General features: G+C 35.1%; 1 protein-coding gene across 1 annotated transcript in view; it reads right to left on the minus strand.

The window, feature by feature from the left end:
* Positions 1 to 1,761: 1,761 nt before the first annotated feature.
* The window catches only part of LOC110373328 (uncharacterized), a 31,159-nt gene continuing 11,902 nt past the window's right edge, over positions 1,762 to 21,018 (minus strand). The window contains exons 2-4 of the mRNA XM_021330570.3: positions 11,801 to 11,854; positions 4,062 to 4,284; positions 1,762 to 3,933 (exon numbers count right to left, since the gene is read on the minus strand). Coding sequence (XP_021186245.2) covers positions 2,501 to 3,933; positions 4,062 to 4,284; positions 11,801 to 11,851 — 1,707 coding nt within the window. The 5' untranslated portion in view covers positions 11,852 to 11,854 and the 3' untranslated portion in view covers positions 1,762 to 2,500. The remainder of the gene's footprint in view (positions 3,934 to 4,061; positions 4,285 to 11,800; positions 11,855 to 21,018) is intronic.

Genomic DNA, 21,018 nt, shown 5'->3' on the forward strand with positions numbered 1-21,018 from the left:
ATTTGAATATTTCTGCGGTAATGGTACTTCTTGGTGTAAAGTCTCTTGTGGCACTATTTCTTTTATAAATAATATTCTGGGGAGTATTTATAACTTACGAACAAAATGTTTTTAGTTTCACTGTATGGATGCGGTGACGATGTGTTTTACGCGTAAGCACCTGTTAATTTGTTTAATGGATTAAAAATTATGTTGAAACATATTCTATGTATTTATTTCGTCTACCTGGAAATAAATATCACTTTTTAAGAAATCATTATTAAAAACCTAACTTTAAAACAACCGAGCTTACTTTGTTTTATACATGTCTAAGAACCAACGCTGGAAGATCAGTTTCTTTCTAAAATAAATCTAATCAAATTCATCCGTCTGTACAGGCAGACACACAAATGCGGTCAAACTTATGACTGCATTTTGTATCTTCTTGCGTCAAGATTTAGGTAAAGTAACATATTATACATTTTCTCATACCCAGGTCTAAGTGCATATTGCGACGTAGGTGACTGTACAGGTACTTCAATACAGGACAAATGGGGCAGACATAGGACGCGAGTGTAGCTATGTATCACGACATTCGCGCCCTAGCGTGAAGGTCGAGTTGACGTGCAAAACGGTTCGGATTATGAAATAAATGAGTTATTGTTGGTACTTATAGTATCATATAAACAAGGTTCCCATTTAACAAATTATATAAAATGTTCAGTCATTGCTAACTCATGTTTTGTGATTGTAAGCCCTTATTTACTCGCGACGACACAATATTCTTTTCATCCCACCATCTCGGAAAGACTAGTTGTACACTTCAATATCTGAGCGCAAAAGCCGTTTTTATCCTCTAGAGCGGCAAAGTGATTTGAATTTAGAACATCGTGTGCAATACTCCATTTGTGACAATCTTGATAAGACTTTTCGAACAAATACATATTAAACAAATAGAATACTGCTTAAAATAATTATTCAATTAATTAAGTAATTTTTATTATTGTTTTTACATAGATTTTTAACCACGTTTCATTTTTTAAAACTGAGTTTTCAAATAAATGAACTTTAACAGGTACTTCTTTTTAATTTGATACTCATATGTGCGCGCCATTTTGTTTTTTGCATTTCCTCGATGAGGTGGGATGAAAAGTTACGTGTTGCACGCGAGTGCAAGATTTTCACTCTTTTGATTCCCTCGCTATCGCTCAGAATTCTAATTATTGAAACACTCGCTACGCTCGTGTTTCAATTTTAGAATCCTTCGCTTGCTCGGTCATCAAAATTGAGCCCGCGGTTAAAAAGCAACTTTGCACTCTTGTATAACAAATAACTATTTCTTTTTCAACACTCCGAAATCTTATTTCCAAACTTTGGGGTTTCTGAAACCCACAAAGCGATGTCAGCCCTACCCAAGAATCGAACCCGAGTCTTTGTGCACGGCGCATCTTACAGGGCAGTCCAAGTACTTCTTCTATGTACTCTCCCTATAAAATAAACTCCCCTTAGAAGCTGTTATTTACTACCCCTGTGAACCTACTCTTTAACTTTTATATAGTAGTAGGTGCTTATTTGTATTTATTAATATGAATTATTAAAAAATACAACTTACATCTTTGTCAACGGATCAGGGAACTGTTTGGTTGATTAATGAATTAGATAAGTAATAATAGAGGGTAAAAGGTTAATTAATCATTCATAACTGTTTTGGATATTGGATCGAATTTGTGTTTATTAATAAAAAAACAAATAAAACAACAACACTATTTCGATTAAAGTTTAATTTTCAAATTTACTGTTACAAATTTTATAAAACCATCAAACATGTATATGGTACAACCTCGATTTAAATAATTCAACTCGTTTATAAAATAAATTAATATGAAACATTTAAACTCCATTGTAACATTTAATAAACCTTTAAATAATAATGCGAAGAAAAACAATAAAATAAGAAGAAGAGGTACTCAGGTGGTATAAAAAATAAATAAATCGCTATACGTACTCGTAATAATGACTAAGACTTAATTAAAAATAAATATATTAATACTAATGACAAGTTATTTTAAATTACAATCTAGCGGTTCACCTATGTTGATATTCCGTATGATATATTTTCCGTTGCCCCTACTTCAAATGGACATTCGAAAAGAGGTAACAGAAGATTGTACTTAAAATATTTTAATACTACAATTTGTGTTTTTAATTTGTTCTAACAACGCGAAAACAACTAAAGAATAATTCAACAACTAAATAAACTCTTTAGTTAACAACACAGTTGCAACAAACACTGCTGAATCAAATGTCAATTCAACTGTTTCATAAATAGGAATCAATACGATTTAACTGAAGTTCAACGGTCTGTTAAGCTACACATAAATTGATTTAATGCTAAGTAAGGGTTTCCAGATTAACTACATTCATTTGAGCACTCATATAATACGCAAATAAATAATTGGCATGGTCTATATACTTCAGTCTCATCACACTACTATGTACAAATTAGGTTATACACGCTCTGTTACGAGTAGAAGCGACTCTTTGAAATTACATGTGCGGTGGGCGGGTGCGGCCGGGCTATCGTCGTCACGGCAGCTGTCTTCTTCTTCAGAGTCGAGATTGGTCGTAACTTTAAGAACAAAACTGCGGATACCGCGCATGAACATAATAATGTAGCGAGAAGAGCTCCTAACGTTGCAGCAAATCCAGGCGTAGTCATACAAACGAGTCCCGGCGTGGGAACTACTTTAGGTGCAGTGGTTTCTTCTGAAGTATCCATATTTAAATCACCAGCAGAGACCACTCGAATAACCCTGTTCACACCAACTTCCTTCTCAGGGGAAGTGGCTCGTCGCTGCCTCCTTACTCTCCTTTCATCACGTCTAGCTTCAATACCAACTTGTTGGTACGCGTCAATCTGTGGCGGTCCGTATTCAGCGTGTGGTGCGATCACATTGGGGTTGCCATCTGAACATTGCTCTGGACATCTGTATCTGCAAATCTGGATCGTACATTGGAAGTGCACTTCCATTGAGTCGGGGAACTTGAAGGCTTGGAAATGAGCATACGATAACACACTGGCACTGGCTCCGAAGTTCTTTATCTTTGTGAATCTAGACATCAGTTTTGGTCGGGTTACACAGCCTCGCCTATCGACTAATTGTATAGGAGCGCGTTGACCGTCATGAGCAACACAATCGCGGACTAACATATCGAATTTGGCGTCGTCGTCCTTGATTGCGAGAACCATTGTCATGGTTTGTCCAATCTTCACCAAGCCAGATACTTCGGAAGCCCATGGGCCTTTGCCGACTTGAATCTGCATCCAGCAGCCAACGTTGTCACCAGCAAAATCTGCTCGAACTACATCCAGCATGTCTACAGGGAATGGTCGGAAAGTAACTGCCTTTTCGTACTGGTCGTGCCACGTACACCTAAGTTTTCTTGCTTGATCCCATACTTCTTGCACTTGAGGATCGTATTGTATTACTATAACGTTTTCGAAGTAAGTTCCAGCTGCTGCGACGTCTCCCCTGTACCTTGGGTCTCCACTGCCAGCTGTTCCACAAGCATGGGCTCCAATTTCAAAAGAGGCAGACGTTCTTCCTAGGTTTGGCGGGAGATGTACACACTGATGGTTGGAGTAGTGTCCCTTTGAGAATACGATACCGAAGAATGGTTTGTCAAAACTGAGGAATACTCTCATTGCGTTCTTTTCACATTTCACGTCCAAGGAAACAATCTTGGGCATGTCTGGTGCAGGGGCTGGCCAGACATCACCAGCTCCGCTGAAGACCTTGTCGCTAGCAGAAGTCTGAGCATCAGCGGGAGGTGCAGGAGGTGGCGGTGGTCCCCGGAAGCCAGGACCGACGTCATTCTTGTGGTGATTCACTGGTGGTCCCATGGCGAACGGCTTTGCATGGATTTGATGGTGATTCGGGATTCTCGGCATGCCTGAAACGTGACAAATGTTGTTATTACTAAAGATGCTTAAAATGTGTTTCGTTCTTATATATTGCACGTGAATTGAATTTCGGAGACGTTTTCGTTTTGTTATTAATAAGTTGTGTCTAATTTCTTACCTAGTGGGTGATGTGCCTGATGATGCGGTGGGTTCTGCCTCCTGTTATGTGGTGGCGGGGCCGGTGGAGGAGGTCCGTTGTACGCATGGCTCGGGGTGTCTCGTTCTGAAGACTCCATGGCTAGTTGGTCTCCAGATGGCTCGGCAGCACTACTGGTGTCCGATCCAGCTCCACCACCGCCGCCACCGCTCTCATTGGATGACTGGTCACTAAGAGTACCACTCTGGAAATTACAAACAAATTCAATTAGTCACGTTGAAAGCAGATTTTTATTGCGATATTTTTTTCTTTTTGTCATTAACTTGAACATCATATTTCACTTTGGTTAATCCCATTTACTGCGTGGTCATTGTCTTTCGTTGCGTTAACTACCTCCATAAATATGAACACCATTTTTCATTTTTGTGAACTTTAATCATTTTGTTTGAATTATCTACGTTTTATAGGCCTTTCTTTTTCCATGACATGACGGAGATAGAGTGTAAATAATGATATTTTGGAGTATCACTTTTCATTCTGACCTAAATAGAGCAAACCGTAACAGTATATAGTAGACGTGTTAACCAAGTATATGGGCTTCTCAAATCTCATAATTTATACCGACATAGAAAATTTCTTGTTTTTTTGTTGTTCACACCCAGCTTTCACTATACGACGTAGGAATTATTTTTAAAATGTTATTTAATACGACATACTGACCGATTTAACTACACATCAAAGGTTATGCGACATTTTGTTCGAGGCCATGAACAAAGAAATGCAGATGATTGCGCATTTCATGGGTGAAATGGACATAATTTGTATGACCTTTCAATTATAAAATTCTTTATTAACTACTGAACGTATTTTGTGTTTCTCTAAATTAATAAGTACGTTCAACGGAATTTAGTACAGCTCATTTAAAAGTAAAGGTTAATTTATTTGAAAGGGATTAAAATGAGAGATTAGGCTTTCGCAATCCCTTTCATTACTTTCGCTAACATCAATAAATCCACTTGGAGCGGTAATAGCCAACTTCCTTGATTATATATTCGAGCGTTGATTACAAGTAAACTTATATCGGCTTATTATAGTAGGTAGGCATATCGAAACTTTAGTGATACATACTTCCTGGGTCCGTAGTAACATGTGAAAGTTGAACCATAATAAAATTTGGTTCCCGTTCTTAAGTCATCAGGTTGCTCCGGTTTTCAAATATTTTCTATATCAACAGGTTTTTTAGAAATTAGATTGACCGACTCAAAATGTATCGTGTTAATAGTTTTTTTTAGATAAAACACTATTTCATTTTGAAATAGCTTTTAGATTTTTAGTTTCTAGGTTGCATATTTTAGCACATTTTTAATCCTAAAGTTTACTGAAGATTAGAAACTTGGTGACACTGAATGCTTGTAATTTTTATGTTAATACAATTTGAAATCCGTTTCTTAACATAATTTCGAATTTATTATCATTTATGTTAGTTTCGCTAAGAAAACTACATGATGAGAGTTGAAGTGTTGACTAAGTAATAAAATGTTTCTCATCACAACTGTCCTCAATATCGATGGCAATGTTATGAATAGTGGGTGTCGTCTACAGCATCCATTTTATTGGATGGCTCGTCAATAGTTTTACAACTCTCATTTGTTTTGCCCCTGGCTATGAAATTAGAAAGTATTGGTCTCTCAGATATGTTTTTCGATAAAGATTTATTCGAAGGCTCACGGCTTCAACTGAGTCCAGCAATTATTTCTGAATGGGATAACATGGATACTCGGGTGTAAGATTGATATGTGTTACGTAACGAAGAGAAAGTTATAGAAGGAATTTTATTGGGTTATAGATTAGGAATGTGTGTGGTAATCTTGTTATTGTATGGTAAACGTTAAGGAATTTTGTTTTATTGGTTTATCTCAGCCATGTCATTAGTGGTGATTGTATGGTCGTTATTCATCAGTGGTGTTATTTATGTTACGATCGTTGTATCAGAATTAGGCTCTATTACATATGTGTGCTACAATTTAGTTAAATAGCTCCTTTGAAGATTCACATCTGATACGCTCGAAAGACCTAACTTCGATAAGCTGAGCAATTTTACTTGTAAGTACAGGACCTATATTTTTAAATTTAACCTTAATTTATCCCCTCTATTATACTTGGACACAAACAATAAACAAAAAACCTACACCTTCACAAGAAACCTACATCATCTAAGAACATATCTTGAACATATAAGGCATTGTGATTCAGGTCCGACTTAGGTGCGGCGGCAGTGTGTCAGCCAGGTCATTGATCCCGACGGACTAATTTTACTTTCATTAAGACTGAAGACGGTCGGTAGCTAAGTCACGGCGCTGATCTTATTTACTGGTTGGATTACGTGCTTTTTGCTGTTTGTTTGTTTGTTTGTGAGAGGTTTATGGAATTGTACAGTTTTAAAGTAACTTAGATATTAAAGTAAAGGATGCAGAAAGATTTAGCTATGGTTTGGGAATGAAGAAGTAATTTTCGATTTGAACTATGTAAATGCCTTTTGCTATACTACATATTTCACACACGTATCTTAAAGTTTTATTAATGAGCTATTAGCATAATTTTCACAACATATAGTTTCAATTTTGGGATGGAAACCGAACAGCAAATTGAATTTACCTACAATAACAGAAATCGTGAATAATTCCAACGAAAAACTTCCAACTAAAACTCCCAAAAATTGTTCCACAAACCAATTGGGCCTGTCAAAAAACTCATAGCGAACATGTCAGAAACAGGGCGAAACAGCCAATTGTCGTCCGTCGCTAAACTGAGCAGGATTTCAAGTGCAATGTATGTCGTCGCTGTAGGTCGACGGACTGGGAAAGCCAGCTTTTACTCTTTCTAAGACACCTGCCTATTGTCATAAACCGTCAAGAGTAGTGTGCATTTCATTACCACGGTGTCTCTCAAATGAAGAACTTCTTGTTTGAAGGGCTGGTTTATAGGCTGTGAATTATACTTTGTAATTTTGGTTTCGTTGCTTGTTGTTCGTGAATTTGTCTGCGTTTTGGGTTAAGTCTATATTTTGACTTGCAAATGATGTTTGTTAATTCTAATGGTCCAACTTCGATTGACTGTGTGTGTATGTCAGTTTTAAAATTAAAGAAAACGTCTATGAATTTTTAAGTAATCTGAAAAAGCGATGCCAAAATCGTGACTCTCCAAGCTACAAGCTACGATACAACTAAATAGCAACATCTACTACAATGTTTGTTTGCGCTAGGGTTCAGTAGCCTTCTTACTTTCCCTTCTTAGGGTAAACAGGTAAATAGTGGACATAGACGGAACTCGGCACGTCCGTCAGTGCAGTGGGTCGCTGTGACCATATTTGGGGGTGCTACCCGGTGACCGTATTAGATTCTATCTGGTACTGTTTTCCGATATTGTAAGGTCTGTGATTTATTGATTTTAGACTAAAAACTACGTTTGAAGACTTGGCTTTAGGTTTATTTAGGTTTATGATAGGCATTTTACATTTTATCGTAAAGTTGAGAAAAGCCACAATCACATATCTGAAATTCTTTCAGTATCATGAACAGGTCATAATTATCAAGTAAATCTATAAGGTGGCCATAAAACTTTATAACCAAGGCGAGAAGTAGGTAGTTCATTTGGCAAGAATGCGAAACATCGGGTTAACAGCCAATTTCTCATAAAGTCACAGATATAAGAATGTAAGATATTATTTTCCTATGTTGAAATTCAATATGATTAAAATTTTCCACAGTAGAACATAGCGCTTTCAAATGAACATGTCCCATACAACTGGCTGTCATTCAAACGAGCTTTAACCAGCAAAACCATTTATATTAAACTAAACGATGTTGTTACTATTTTTTTTGAAAATAATCAAAACGTCGATACGGTGATTTCTTAGCGGCAGCTAGTGATGTGCCTTAGACGGAGTCGATTAAATTAATTAACTTTCCAATGATCTGGGAATTAAATTGAGAAGGAAAAATGTAATCTGTTTATATTACCGCGAGTTGTTTAGACTATTTTGGTTTGATATGAATACAAGTTACCTTAGGAGAGCCACTTAGAAAATGATACAAGAAAAAAAATACTTTTATATTTATTTTTACTGGTATGAGCTGGTCAGATAGGCAGTCGCTCCTTATAAAACATTCGTTCTCAGCTGCATGCTGGTCAGACTGGAAGCCGACCCTAATATACTTGGGAATAGGTTCGGGAGATGATGACTGAAACTCCAAATTATTTTCCAAGATTTGTGTTGACCTTCAGCCCACCATCACTTTTCATGTTTATCACATTATTTTGAAGGATGAAGTAGGTATCTAATTTACATGCACCATTTAAACTAAGGTGTATCTATCTATACCTAATACAGTTCACCACAAACTCACAAAAGCGTGATGCATACTTTCTTGTACCCGCTCCACTTGCACGATACGGTTTACTATTCGAATTAAATATTTTTGTGGTAATTAACTGTTTTGTTCAGCGTCCAGTAAAATAAAGAGAGAAACGTTCTATGGGTAAGTCTTAGTTTTCTCTTGTGGTTTGGATATCAAATGAAATGCGCGTTCATGTATCACGGCCGTCATGGTGATTATCTGCACCATTTTGTTTGTGTTTCTAAAGACGTTAAGAATATGTACTTTCCGTTTTTTATATTATTTTCATTTTATATTTACCGTAGTACCGAACAAGAGGAAGCTTCGAAAATTATTATTTTTCTACTTAATTTACGAACGAGCAAGTTAATATCAGTAATGTCAGGTTGTGATTTTAAGCCGATCACGATTTGAAGAGGAGATTAATATACCTACATCTACAGTTTATTTGTTTATTTTCCAATCATAAACCAAAATATACGTGCTATTTATATTCACAAAATTAATTAAGTTAATTAAAGGTACATAAATACTTATCATTTTGTAAAATACCAAATAATAATATGTATGTTTTAAAACCACGCACACAACTGGTATGCTCATTATTACCTACATACTTACATACATGCGACATTATATGACTTCGTCTCATTAATAAATAATGAGTGATGAAACGTAATTGTGTTTGCTTTATATTCCACGCCGCGGTGAAGTTCATTTTATTAATTGGGTTAATTTATATTAAGTTATTAATAGTATACGTAAATAATATGGAGTGTTTCTCTTTACATGTATGTATGTTTAACATCGTCCTGAAAGCCAAGCCTTTAATTATAATTAACTCAATCAAAATGGAAATAAGCATGTTTCTTCTCTTCATTCAATTCCCGTCTTGCTTTTAATATGTGAAACTTGGGAAAACTGAAGTTATGTCAATATTTTTATGATATCTAACCATTAATTAGCCTCAATTATCTATATCTTATTCTTAAAGATCCACATTACTGCACAAATATTGATTTAAATTTCGAAGTTGTGTTTTCAAAATCATGTTTTTTCCTCCTTTCAACAAAACCGAACATCAAGTAATGGGCATACAAGATATATAGCAACCACGTATTTTCAAAAGCGTACCGATCCGTTGGTACGGTCCAGTGAAATCTTAGCCATACCAATCCTACATGGTCTAGTAATTTACGTTTAATCACCCATCTGAACTTGTACAATACATATATTTGAAATCGACTGTTCAAGATGTAAGTAGGAATGATTTTGTTGGCAAAGTTGTTAGTATATACATGTACAAAGTCAAAGTAAAAAAAGAAACTAATTATTTTATTTCATTTAGGTCTCTACAAGCACTTATGAACGTCAAAAATATAAATAAATTTGATTCTGGTTGCCCATTCAAAAAGTTGCTTCTTATGGTGAAAAACGGGCTAGAAATTCCATGGCAACTACGTAAATGCAAAATTACAAGTACTTAGTAAATTACGTTTATATCTTCATTAAACTGGCTTTTGCGGTTTGCTATTGAAATTAGTTGTAAGCATTCACGTAAAATAGGGTTGTCAATATCATTTTACATCGAATGAATTAAAGAAAATAATTCGAAGAAACTTTTTTTTAGTGTTTCAACGATAGTAATTTCACTACAGCTAACTACTACCATTAATCTTTTAATATAACTGGTGTAATTTTAGCATTATTACTTCAACGATTTTGGAGTTACTATTACATTATTAAGGTAATTTTTAACTGCCTGTAAAATATGCATAGCTCTTTAGTGAAGTATTAAAAGTTTACTTAGTAAACCATTCTTGTTTACTAACTATTCATTGTGGTTTGTAACGGTGAGATCTAAGAAATTGTAGTAAAAAGTTTTCCTAGTCTTTGAACGGATTCTATAGCAAAAAGCGTATCGTATCTACCTGACCCACTAATTCGGCCTAATAAGCATTAGTAGGCTAAGGACAATGACCTCTACTTATGTAGCCTAACTTCAGGATTGCAGTAATCTTTGGAACTAATACAATTCGTTTTATGTAATTAGATGATAAATTAGACATAACTTTCCTAATGTAAAAAAAAACTCTTTTATTTCGTTGAAAATTATTCAGTGCGTTTGCAATACCTAAAGCATAGAAAACACAATTTATCATTCAACAGTAATACCGCTCGCTGTCCAACTGAATTGGGTCAAAATAAACAACAGATTTGATTTAACTGAAATCGGGACAGAACTATGATATACACACGCACACACACATACACAGACAAACATACAGATGCAATTCACAAAACCACAGTGCTCCAGATATATTCAATTTGAGCGAGGAATGGAGCGCGCTCCATGAGATAACGTTTACAATTTTAACGATAAATTGAATTTTTGGTAGCCACATGCCTATTCGAACATGTACTACCATGTATGTGAGGAATGGATGTGCGGATTTCATAGTATCGTTTTTTTGTTTCTATTTATTGAATTCGGGGTTTTAATTCACATTAATATTATGACCCTTCGTACCCTTTAAATTCTACTGACACCAAATAAAATAATTACTCTAAGTGAGAGAAAATTATCAATCTTTTATTTTTTACTTATAAATGGAAGACTCGACTTAGCACTCCCCTTTAATATTTTGTTGAACAATTCTTTTATAATAAAAGGAAACTTAAAAAAAAAACTGCTTTTAAGGAAATTAACTTTGACACAATCTAGTTACTTATTACTGCAATATACTAAAATCGCTGTATAATTTTTGAATTGGCAGAGGAAGTAACTAACTATCTATATTTGTCAGTAGGAGGTATCGACCCGCCCAAACAATGAGAATTAGCATGAACAAATAGTCAGGCCCTTGTTATTCGTAAGTATTTATTGAACAATAGACCTTTCTTCCTTTCTATTGGCTGAATTAATTTGGTGTGGAATACGTGATCAGATTATTGTCGATAAAGCTACTATTTTTATTGGTTCGTTATTAGATTATGATTTTAATAGCCGACCAATTGCTGTTATTGTTAGTATTTTCTAGAACGATAACATCAAGCTATAGTCTTACGCATTCATTCTTTAAATTGGCCTATTCGTGATTTTGTTTATACAGTTCAACTAATTCTATACAAACAATAGTGAAAATTAAAGTAAGTACCTATAGCTCAATGAGGTGCAGATTGAAGGCGTAGGTGATCATAACGTTTAAGAAGATACATATCACAATATGAGTCCTTCGCATTGCTATGAAAGGTGCTACTACCTACTACTGAATATGAACAAGATTTTTTAGAGGAAAATAAAATAATTTGTTAATGTTTATTTTTTAAATCCAGGTCGTCAAAGCAGACAATATAACTCACCATGTGTAATATGAGCAGAACGCCTATAGCGAAGCCGCGTCGAAGCCGCATCGTCTGTAAACAATACATTAGAAACATTAGTGCTGGCTAGTTTCACTTCAACAAATGTTTTAACTAAACACCGTGGGAATAGGTACTCGATCATTTAGGAGATAATTTTGTACTCTTTACCTCGTTAAGTGTACAATATATTGAAGTATTATAAAACATTGCCTGTGCCCGTGGTTCCACACGAGTCACTTGAGAACTTTTCTATAGCTATATACTATATTCTATATGTAGGTATAAACTAAGTATTTTTGAAATCGCTCTTGTAGAGTCTTTGATTAGCGAGTAAAGCAAACAAACAATGTTCAGCTTTATGATATTAGTAGGTAACTGAAAAATATAATTTAGGTGCATCTTTGTGATTATGGTAGCTCGCTAGGTACACATATACATTGAACATCAGTATCTAACTTTACAAACCACTTGCGGTTGGTAAAATATTCCATTAGTCCATAATTCAGAAATTGGAAGTGCGGACTAAAAACGAGAGCTTTAACAGATGAAATTAGTTCAAGGATTCCATTGTTGAGCCATCTCTGAAGTTTTCATCGAGTTTTCCGAACATACTTTTTATAATAGGTACGTTAAATTGTATGTCGTTATTTTATCATAATATTGTTTTGACACAAAATACATGAAATATATTTAAGTAAAACATACTCTTATTTATATTAAGTTTAGTCTCCATTAACACCTCGCTTGGGAAAGTGCATTGTTGTGTTCTAAAAAGACAATTCGTGTCTAGCTAGTATTTGAATCTGAGATATATTTCAGCAATGACCTACTTAATATTACCGAGAGACAAAAATATATGAAACAAATAGTCAAAAACTAGATCATTAGATATAGGTAAGCAACAAGTTTTTTTTATATTATAAGTTATTAAGTTGTAAGTGAAGGTTTGATCAAACCTTGATGACATTTCTCATTTTTGTAATATTATCTTATAGCAACGCATGAAAAAATATGAGCATACTTGAATAAATCCTCAACCACTCCCGGTTTACCTTAGAGTAAAATATATCTCCTTTTTTTGTCTGAGAGCCTATGTCAATTTTTTCCTTAACTTTGCAAGTGTGTAAATTCGTTCTCTTAAAAAGTTGGTGTTACTAAATATTAAAGACACTCTTATGTTAGCTAGACTCTGCTGGCAAACAAGTTTTTATTTTTATCAAAAAATATGCTACTAACGTAACTTTCTTAAAATCACATTCATCAAAAGCTTTTACAAACCATTGTTGTGTAGCTACTTTAAGACCTTATGAATAGTTATGCCTTAAAGGGACCAAAATAAGGTGTGACAAATTGCCTCGAGCTCTCCAACTATTTCCTCTATTCCGTAGTCAAATAATATGAGCCGCGAATATTTCTCATGCATAGCATAAGAGGGTTTATGTTAATATCAAGCATAAAACACGTGGGACGCAAACATTTCACAAATACTTAAACAATGTACTTGGAGAAATTGTTGGTCGTCACACAAAACGGCCATTGTGAAGTACTTGAGAATAATTAAGGGTATTAAAATGATGTATATTTTACTCGTGGTTTGAAACAATATGCGACCTTTTATGACGACGTGGTTGGTGGTAAACAATCGTACCATTATCTCATACAATGTTCATTACTGGTACATAGCCGTCATCAGTTCACTCCCATAATGGTCCCACTTTGTCAGCATCTTGGTACAGTTTCCAACGATGTGGGACAGAATCCGGTATTGTGATTTTGTACCCACGACTGTATTTCTTTTAAACGGTACCGATGTAGATGCAAACATTTTGATTAGAACCATTTTTCATGCATTCTTCTTGTTGGCACGGATAATACAGAATCGTTAATGGTGTGATAAAATTTAGACAGGCAAAAAAGTTTTTTTTCTTTATGTTACTCTTAGGTAGGTATGTATTTTACTATATCAATAATTTCTAAAAGTAAATGAAAAGGCTTTTCTATCCTGCTGGTTCGTTATGATAGGGAAATTGAAAAAGTTTTGAACAGTAATTTGGGAAATTCCAAAACATGTTACGGTACTTTTTAGCTTTCCGCGAAACGAGCGAAGTGCTTAAAACTGGACTGAATTAAATTTCAGTAATGAACTTCTCGGAACAAGAACAATAGAGCTTAATAGAATTGGTTTTTATTACTTATTATATAATCTAAACACAAAGAAAAGTTAAAATAATATCCTAATGAAGCCTTAAGATGATATCTTATTTACAAAACAAACTTCTTAAAATCATCTTCTTATTGTTTGTTATTCCTGTTCAAACATTTCCCTAATTCTGGCAAATTATTTCAACATCTGAGCACGAATAATTTTCGTTATTCAGAATAATGATATCTTATTAATATTTAATATACTTCGGATATGCAAAGCTCCTTGACAGGATTTGTTCGGACAAATGCTTAAGGAGCCAAATTGCTATCTTCAGAAACTCAACGACATTTGGCGAGCATGTTCTTAGATTTCTCTTGAACTAGACTGAAAACCGCAAGAAAATCTCTTTAGTAGTATTTAAGTTTATCGCCCACAGTTAGACAAACAGACACGTTGGCAGTTTTATGGCTTTCTTTCTTTTAGTAACTAAAGATGGGTAAATACAATATTGGTAATCGAAAGTTACATCTTGCCATAATACAGCCGTGAGAAGATCATATCTTGAAAAAGTCTCGATACGATTAATCAAAGATACATTCGTTGCGCAAAAAATGCGCTCATGCTTACATCAAAATTCAATCAATATTAAGCTTCGAAGTCTATTTACATTCGTAATAATATTTCACGCTACATTCATAAATCAAAGCGGATTCTTATCAGAGCTTCGATCTTCGTACTTTCGATTGCCGACGTTCAAAACGTGTACATTTAAAATAATGAAGTAGGTACCTACATCTCCCTTCTACCCATTAGAAATTGTGGTTCAAGGGTGAATGGGTCAAACTGCAGACTTCGATCGAATCGCAAAAGGAATTTGCCTACATAATCCCTTGAATAAAAAGGGAAAGTTTGTATCACAGTTTTCTTACGTCCGGGAATGCAATTTTGTTATTCCGTTTTGTTTCGCCCCCTCGAGCTATCTCCGGTATGTTATTACGGAAACGTGGTATGTTTAATTAAGATCACTAAGGTTTATTGTTATCCGTGTGTAATATTGTTTGTACTTCCGAAACCAGTAGCGTTAAGATTATAAATGTTTCCTTTGAATGTGTGAGATATATCGTTTCCATTTGTCAGTTTGACGCTATTATCCGATTTACAATCTGTTTGTGAAATATGTAGGTACCTAATAGTTCTAGCGATATATTTCACTGATACTCGCACTAGCAGAAGTGGTTACATGATAAGCCTTGCCAATAACTGCCGCAGGCCTAGTTAGCCGATCTGAAACGTCTCATTTAGCACTTCAATAAAAACAAAACACTGCGGACCACCGCTTAATTGGCGGGAGCTCGCGAAAGTAAAGACGTGGTCACACCGCACCACTTTAATCACCGAATTTTGGGCGTTCCCGCTGAACAAGTTGTTTTTCGGGGCAAGTGGGCCGTGGGAGCACCGGGAGAAAGTACTAAAGCACATGCAGTACCGGAACTCTTTGTGCATGGCACTTTAGAGTTTTTGCGGTGCATTTTCGCTTGTAAAGTATGCGGTCGCCGTGCGTCCATTGTATAATTGCAGGGTGCGGTGGCCCGCGGCGACGGTTTATTGCACCTCCGTGGACGCCGACGCTGATCGCTGCAAAACGATGCCATTGCCGGCCTCCGTTTATTTGCAGATTAACAATTAATAAAACGATCCATTATTTTTATAGCTACACGGTTGTTACGAGTCGTTCTCGCGAGTAAGGTGTGCCGATTAAATATAATTTTAATGTACTTTCTGCGAGAAGTTGGTTAACACTTATGTTTTTAATCATAAAATCTCTCCTATAACAAAGCATTTGCCTTGAATGGTGTATTTCAAGTGTTGCTTTATGGAACCTTTGTTCGTATTTATTGCAGAACCTCAACCTCATATTAAAGTGGTAAATGACTCAAATCTATGTCAAAATATTATAAGATTGAAGTGACTCTTTGATGATAAATTTATCGAAATGTGATTTGATAGTCTACTCAAGAAGATTTTAATTACCTCTGAATAACAAAATAAAGAAAATTTCATAGCAAGAATAAATGCTACTAAATCACAATAATTGCCGTCATTTAAAGGCGTGGTTCTCCACGCTTGTGTTATAAATTCTCGAGCAGAAAATATCAATTAGTTACCAGGTGTCTCGAACAGAATGATGCAAGAAACTTTCTTATTTAATCGTAATAATACCTTAGTGTGTCAACAGTCTAAGATTGTGTAACAAATGTCTCGAGCGAGAAATGTTCTCTAATCCTGCTAGAGATAAGATTGTAAGCAGACTTAATCAGACACTAATTCACGGTATAAGAAATACAGAGAATTTCTTGTGGTCCGAAATGTGAGATTAGTTTGTAGGTATCTGAATTATACCTATTAGACTAGACGGTCACATGCACCTTTGTACCTCTTTTAAAAACTGTATTTCATTTGTTTTTTATGCCTACAATTTTGACTTCTTCTTTGCCCAATATTTATCACAAAGGGTACAAAAGTCATCCCAACTCTTTTTATGTCCACATTTCCACACTTTTTCCTCATCATCATTTTAAAGTCATTTTACTCTTCTAGTCTACTCCACAGATTTCATAACACTTTTATTACAACCGTACTACATCTAATTACCTTCCCATTTGATCATTCCGTCATTTCGCAACACGACCACGACCAAAGTCATTACCATTACCATCTGACCACGTGGACACTGGTCATGATTACCGGCTGACTTTGCGTCGTCTCGCGCCGGATCTCTCGCCCACCTCTTACTTTCACTACGGATTTGACACGCTTAGGTTGAGCCCTTTAGAATTTATTATGAGACAGAATCTGTGTATGTCTTGTGTCTTGTTTGTATCGGTTGCAAGTTTTTTGGGTCGGGTTGTGTTACTATGGGAATTTAATTGGGATCTTTTATTCGTGGTACCCAGTTTTCTTGACCTTTATGTATATATTTTTTTCTTGAGTCGGTAATATTATTTAAACATGTAGGTACATATAAAGAAACTAATAGGTACTGAAAAGTTGAAGACGTGAAGTTTGGTGACAGCGGAATCAAAGAGAAGCTCTGCCCAACCCAAAAAGAAAACCAGCATCACCAAATACAAAAACAATTACTAATGCACACAGGGCAAATATTTAACCTAAGAAAAGTAAAAACTAAAATTTCACTAAACATTTTCACGCATAATTCTCTTTATCAATATTCAAATAAGCACTCATATTCTTAAACATTTGAAAGTGGCCATCCTATAAATACATTAGCTCACCCATACTATAGTTATGTACCTATCTAGTGAGAAGAGAATACGTAGGTACCTACATATAGTTATCGGCACGAATCTTGAGCTCTGACCTACATCTGCGCAGAAGTGATTTATTAGCAAAGAACCAATCCTGAGTGACGGCTATGACGCGATGCACTGCGGACCAATCACCGCTTTAGCCACCTCACTTCATACCACAAAAGGGACCCAATAAATTTCTTCTGTGAAGGTCAGAGCTCAAGATTCGTGCCGATAACTATACTACATAATATGCGTGGTCTAGACTAAAAGTAAACAATATCATTGAGTAAGGAAACTATCGCGGACTAGATCTCGAGCAATGACCTGCGCAGGCACAACGAAACTGAAAGTACAACGCGACAATGTAACTCGGGTACCAACAAATCGTACGAACACGTTTGAAGTGATTTATTATGTGACATTCATTAAGAGATTTGGTGAGGTCGTGTTTGGAGAAAATTAAAGGTGCAGATTAAAAGTGTATGAAGAACAATGTTGGTATATTTTCGATATCAAAATCTGTAATTATAGGAACAAATGTGAAGGGCAAAATATAGGATGAGACGGTGAAAAAACCCTATAGTGCAAAGGGAATATTATAGGTATTCTTTTTAATACGCAAACGATACCTAAAACAGTTTATTATCGGAAACGCTGCGAGTGATATAATGACAAATACAAAATCAGATACACACAAAATCGTATTTGTTGTAATATGTTTCATGTTACCTATTAATAATAATATAATCCAATACACAACTCAATAGATCAATGTCAATAATATCAAAGTTAAGCTTGTTAGCAGAATGTTCCCGTTTCGAGGCTATCTCATAAAACTTAGTTCATGAACTTATCAATGTTCAAGTTGAGATGACATGACGAGTTTGTAAGCTTAGAATCCACTGTTACTTAAGTTAGCTAACTTAGAATAACCGATACTGTAGTGACCTTAATCTCCTCAAATCTGGAAGTTTGAAGTATAATCTAACTAGCTGGTGCCCGCGACTTCGTCTGCGCAGGTTTTGTATTTCGAACAATATGTTTACAAATTGTAGCATATGTGTTATTCTGATGTATAAGCTATATTATTGTAAAGTTTCATTAAAATCCATTCAGTAGTTTTTGCGTGAAAGAGTAACAAACATCCATACATACAAACTTTCGCGTTTATAATATTAGTAGGATTTGATGAATAGCGGTTTGAGCCAGATAGATCCGGAGCCAAGGCCTCGTCACAACTCTAAAATGAGAGAAGCGAGGCGTGAAAAACTTATTAGGGTACGTAATGAACTTTTAGAACCTTCGAACATTGGTACCCATCAAAATGTAACATTCTCGTGCAAACAAGAAGAACAAATTGAATTATTTTTAGAACTCACAAAACGCTCTCGAATGTTTATTTAAACTTTCTCCGGCGCTGACAGTTCTAGGATTTCGAGGACCTATCTCATGACAACCTGTCACACACGTCACGATTTAAAAAGAGACAGACTTACGCGTTTAACACTCGTGTGACAATGACGGTTGTAAGTACCTATGTTACGTTTTCAGTTACAATTTCGTCGGTCAAATCTTAGCGGTCAACGACATCCGTCTGGTACTTTTGCTTTCGCTAAAACCTGACTTACCAAGGAGTATTTTAATTGGCATATTAGCAAAGCCATGTTATATTGAGTAAGTGTGCTAAGGCAAACTAAATATTTGCCTCGAAAGTTATCAATATTTACCTACGTGACTAAGAATCCAGTACTATCGGGCACACAAGTTTCTCGAAAGATTTTACTTTTGTAAAAGTCTATTCACATTCTTTCCTTTTGTGTTATTGAGTTTTGCCACACTGAGGTTTATGGCAGACAGAAAATGATTATATTATGTGAATTCATAATTTATATGCATTGAATTTTCATTAAATAATAAATATAGAAAGTAGTAGTTTTAGCATAAAATACAATACGTATTCCATGATAATATTATTTCCGTTAAATCTATCAAGTTATACGTTGTTGTTCGTAAAAGCTTGAGTGCTTTTGAGTTTGAGGTTATTGAATTACGCTGCTTTGAACCAACTGACTCGTTTCGTCTGATGAAAACAATACATTAATACAAAGTAGGAAATATAAAAGCAAGTAAGTAACATAAAAGTACTTCACTTGATTGAACGTGTACATCGAATTTTCATCAATCAGCCATTAATTTGTATTCATTTCCTTTCAATCCGTGTTTCATGTATTTTTTTCACTTTGTTGATGAATGCGTATTTTTTCCCAATAAATGCAAACCAGAAAAGGCATTTATAATAATCTCCCATATACAAACATTCAAACAAGATACAGTTCTTACCCACAACCAAACAAGAATCAATTATAATAATTAAATACAACAATCCCTATTGACGAAGTTTTCTCATGGAATCCTAGGAAATGTTGACAGTTAGACTTAATTGTCCCATACAATGAAGCACCCAGTATGAGAACCTGTGGGGCTGCATCATAAACCTACATTGGAGACCCGATGGCACACATAGCAGAGGTCGAGACCACTGTTAGGCCTTAGAACAAGCGGGCGATATAAAAACATCGGTACGAGTCTGTTTTATGTAAGTGTGAATATTTGAGACGGTTTTAGAGGGAATTTAAGAACGTGGTAATTGTGTTTAAATTATTAATGTAGTATTGGGTTTTAAATTTTAAATGATTGAAAATAATATATATCTTGTATGTAGTCCCATCATATAGCAAAAGTCGTCGTCGTTTCCATACCTCCCAATCTTTCGAATGATAGCATCCGTTTTAACAAAAATAAATAATCTTAACTGCATATTAAAAAGTTTTTAAAGTAGGTAACAATTTTTTGTTTTATTATTAACAGAATTTCTTCAATATTCCTGTTCTAAGCTTGTTCAAATATTTCGGGGCTCATTCGCTACTTTTAAAGCCACAACTATCTTCTTAGTGAACTTATCAACTTGACGTGCGTTTTGCTTATATTTCGCCGACTCTTTAATTATTGTTATTCATATACGATTAACAACGACTTTTTATCACGCATAAGTGTACAGTTATATGATCAATCACGATCTTTCAAGCAGTTATTTGTTTAGCACACAATTTGTTTTATGAACTGTTGAATCAAAATATTGCTCGTTAGTGATGATGAAGTGTTGGGTATTGCTTTATTCTGTTTAAATTGTGTTGAGAATATTTTTAATTAGAGTAAAATAGTGCCAAATAGTGCTTAACTTGGTTTCGTTTTGGTTGGTTACTAAATAATCATTAAGCTTTTTAAAAAAGTTAGGTCTCATGCGATTATTTCAGATAAAATTTAAAGGCAATTGTGATGTATAATGCTAATGATGAGTTTGGTGGTCATTATCATGATAGGTACATTTTGTTCACAAGAGACCTGTAATATAGCACCCTTAGGTACGTACCATGACCATAATTACACCGCAGACACATAGTTAATGAATATCAGCAGAAATTAATTAAACCGCAACCCGAACCGGCCAATGAGTGACCGCAACAAATCCATAACCGAACGTATAATTACATCTATGTAACGTAAGTACGAAATAAATCATACAATCGAATCGGTGAGTGGTAAGTAAGAGTAGTCAAAAACGAAAGTAGAATCGATCTAGAATCGACACAGCCGAAACATCGGACTCGGATTGTGGTCAGTCGGTCGGTAACTTTCACCGACAACTAATTAGCGGTGCCGAGTATATCGATGTTTACAAGACCACCGCTGTGAATATC

The sequence above is a fragment of the Helicoverpa armigera genome, chromosome 14, assembly GCF_030705265.1.
Source record: "Helicoverpa armigera isolate CAAS_96S chromosome 14, ASM3070526v1, whole genome shotgun sequence".
In the NCBI taxonomy this organism is placed as follows: domain Eukaryota; kingdom Metazoa; phylum Arthropoda; class Insecta; order Lepidoptera; family Noctuidae; genus Helicoverpa; species Helicoverpa armigera.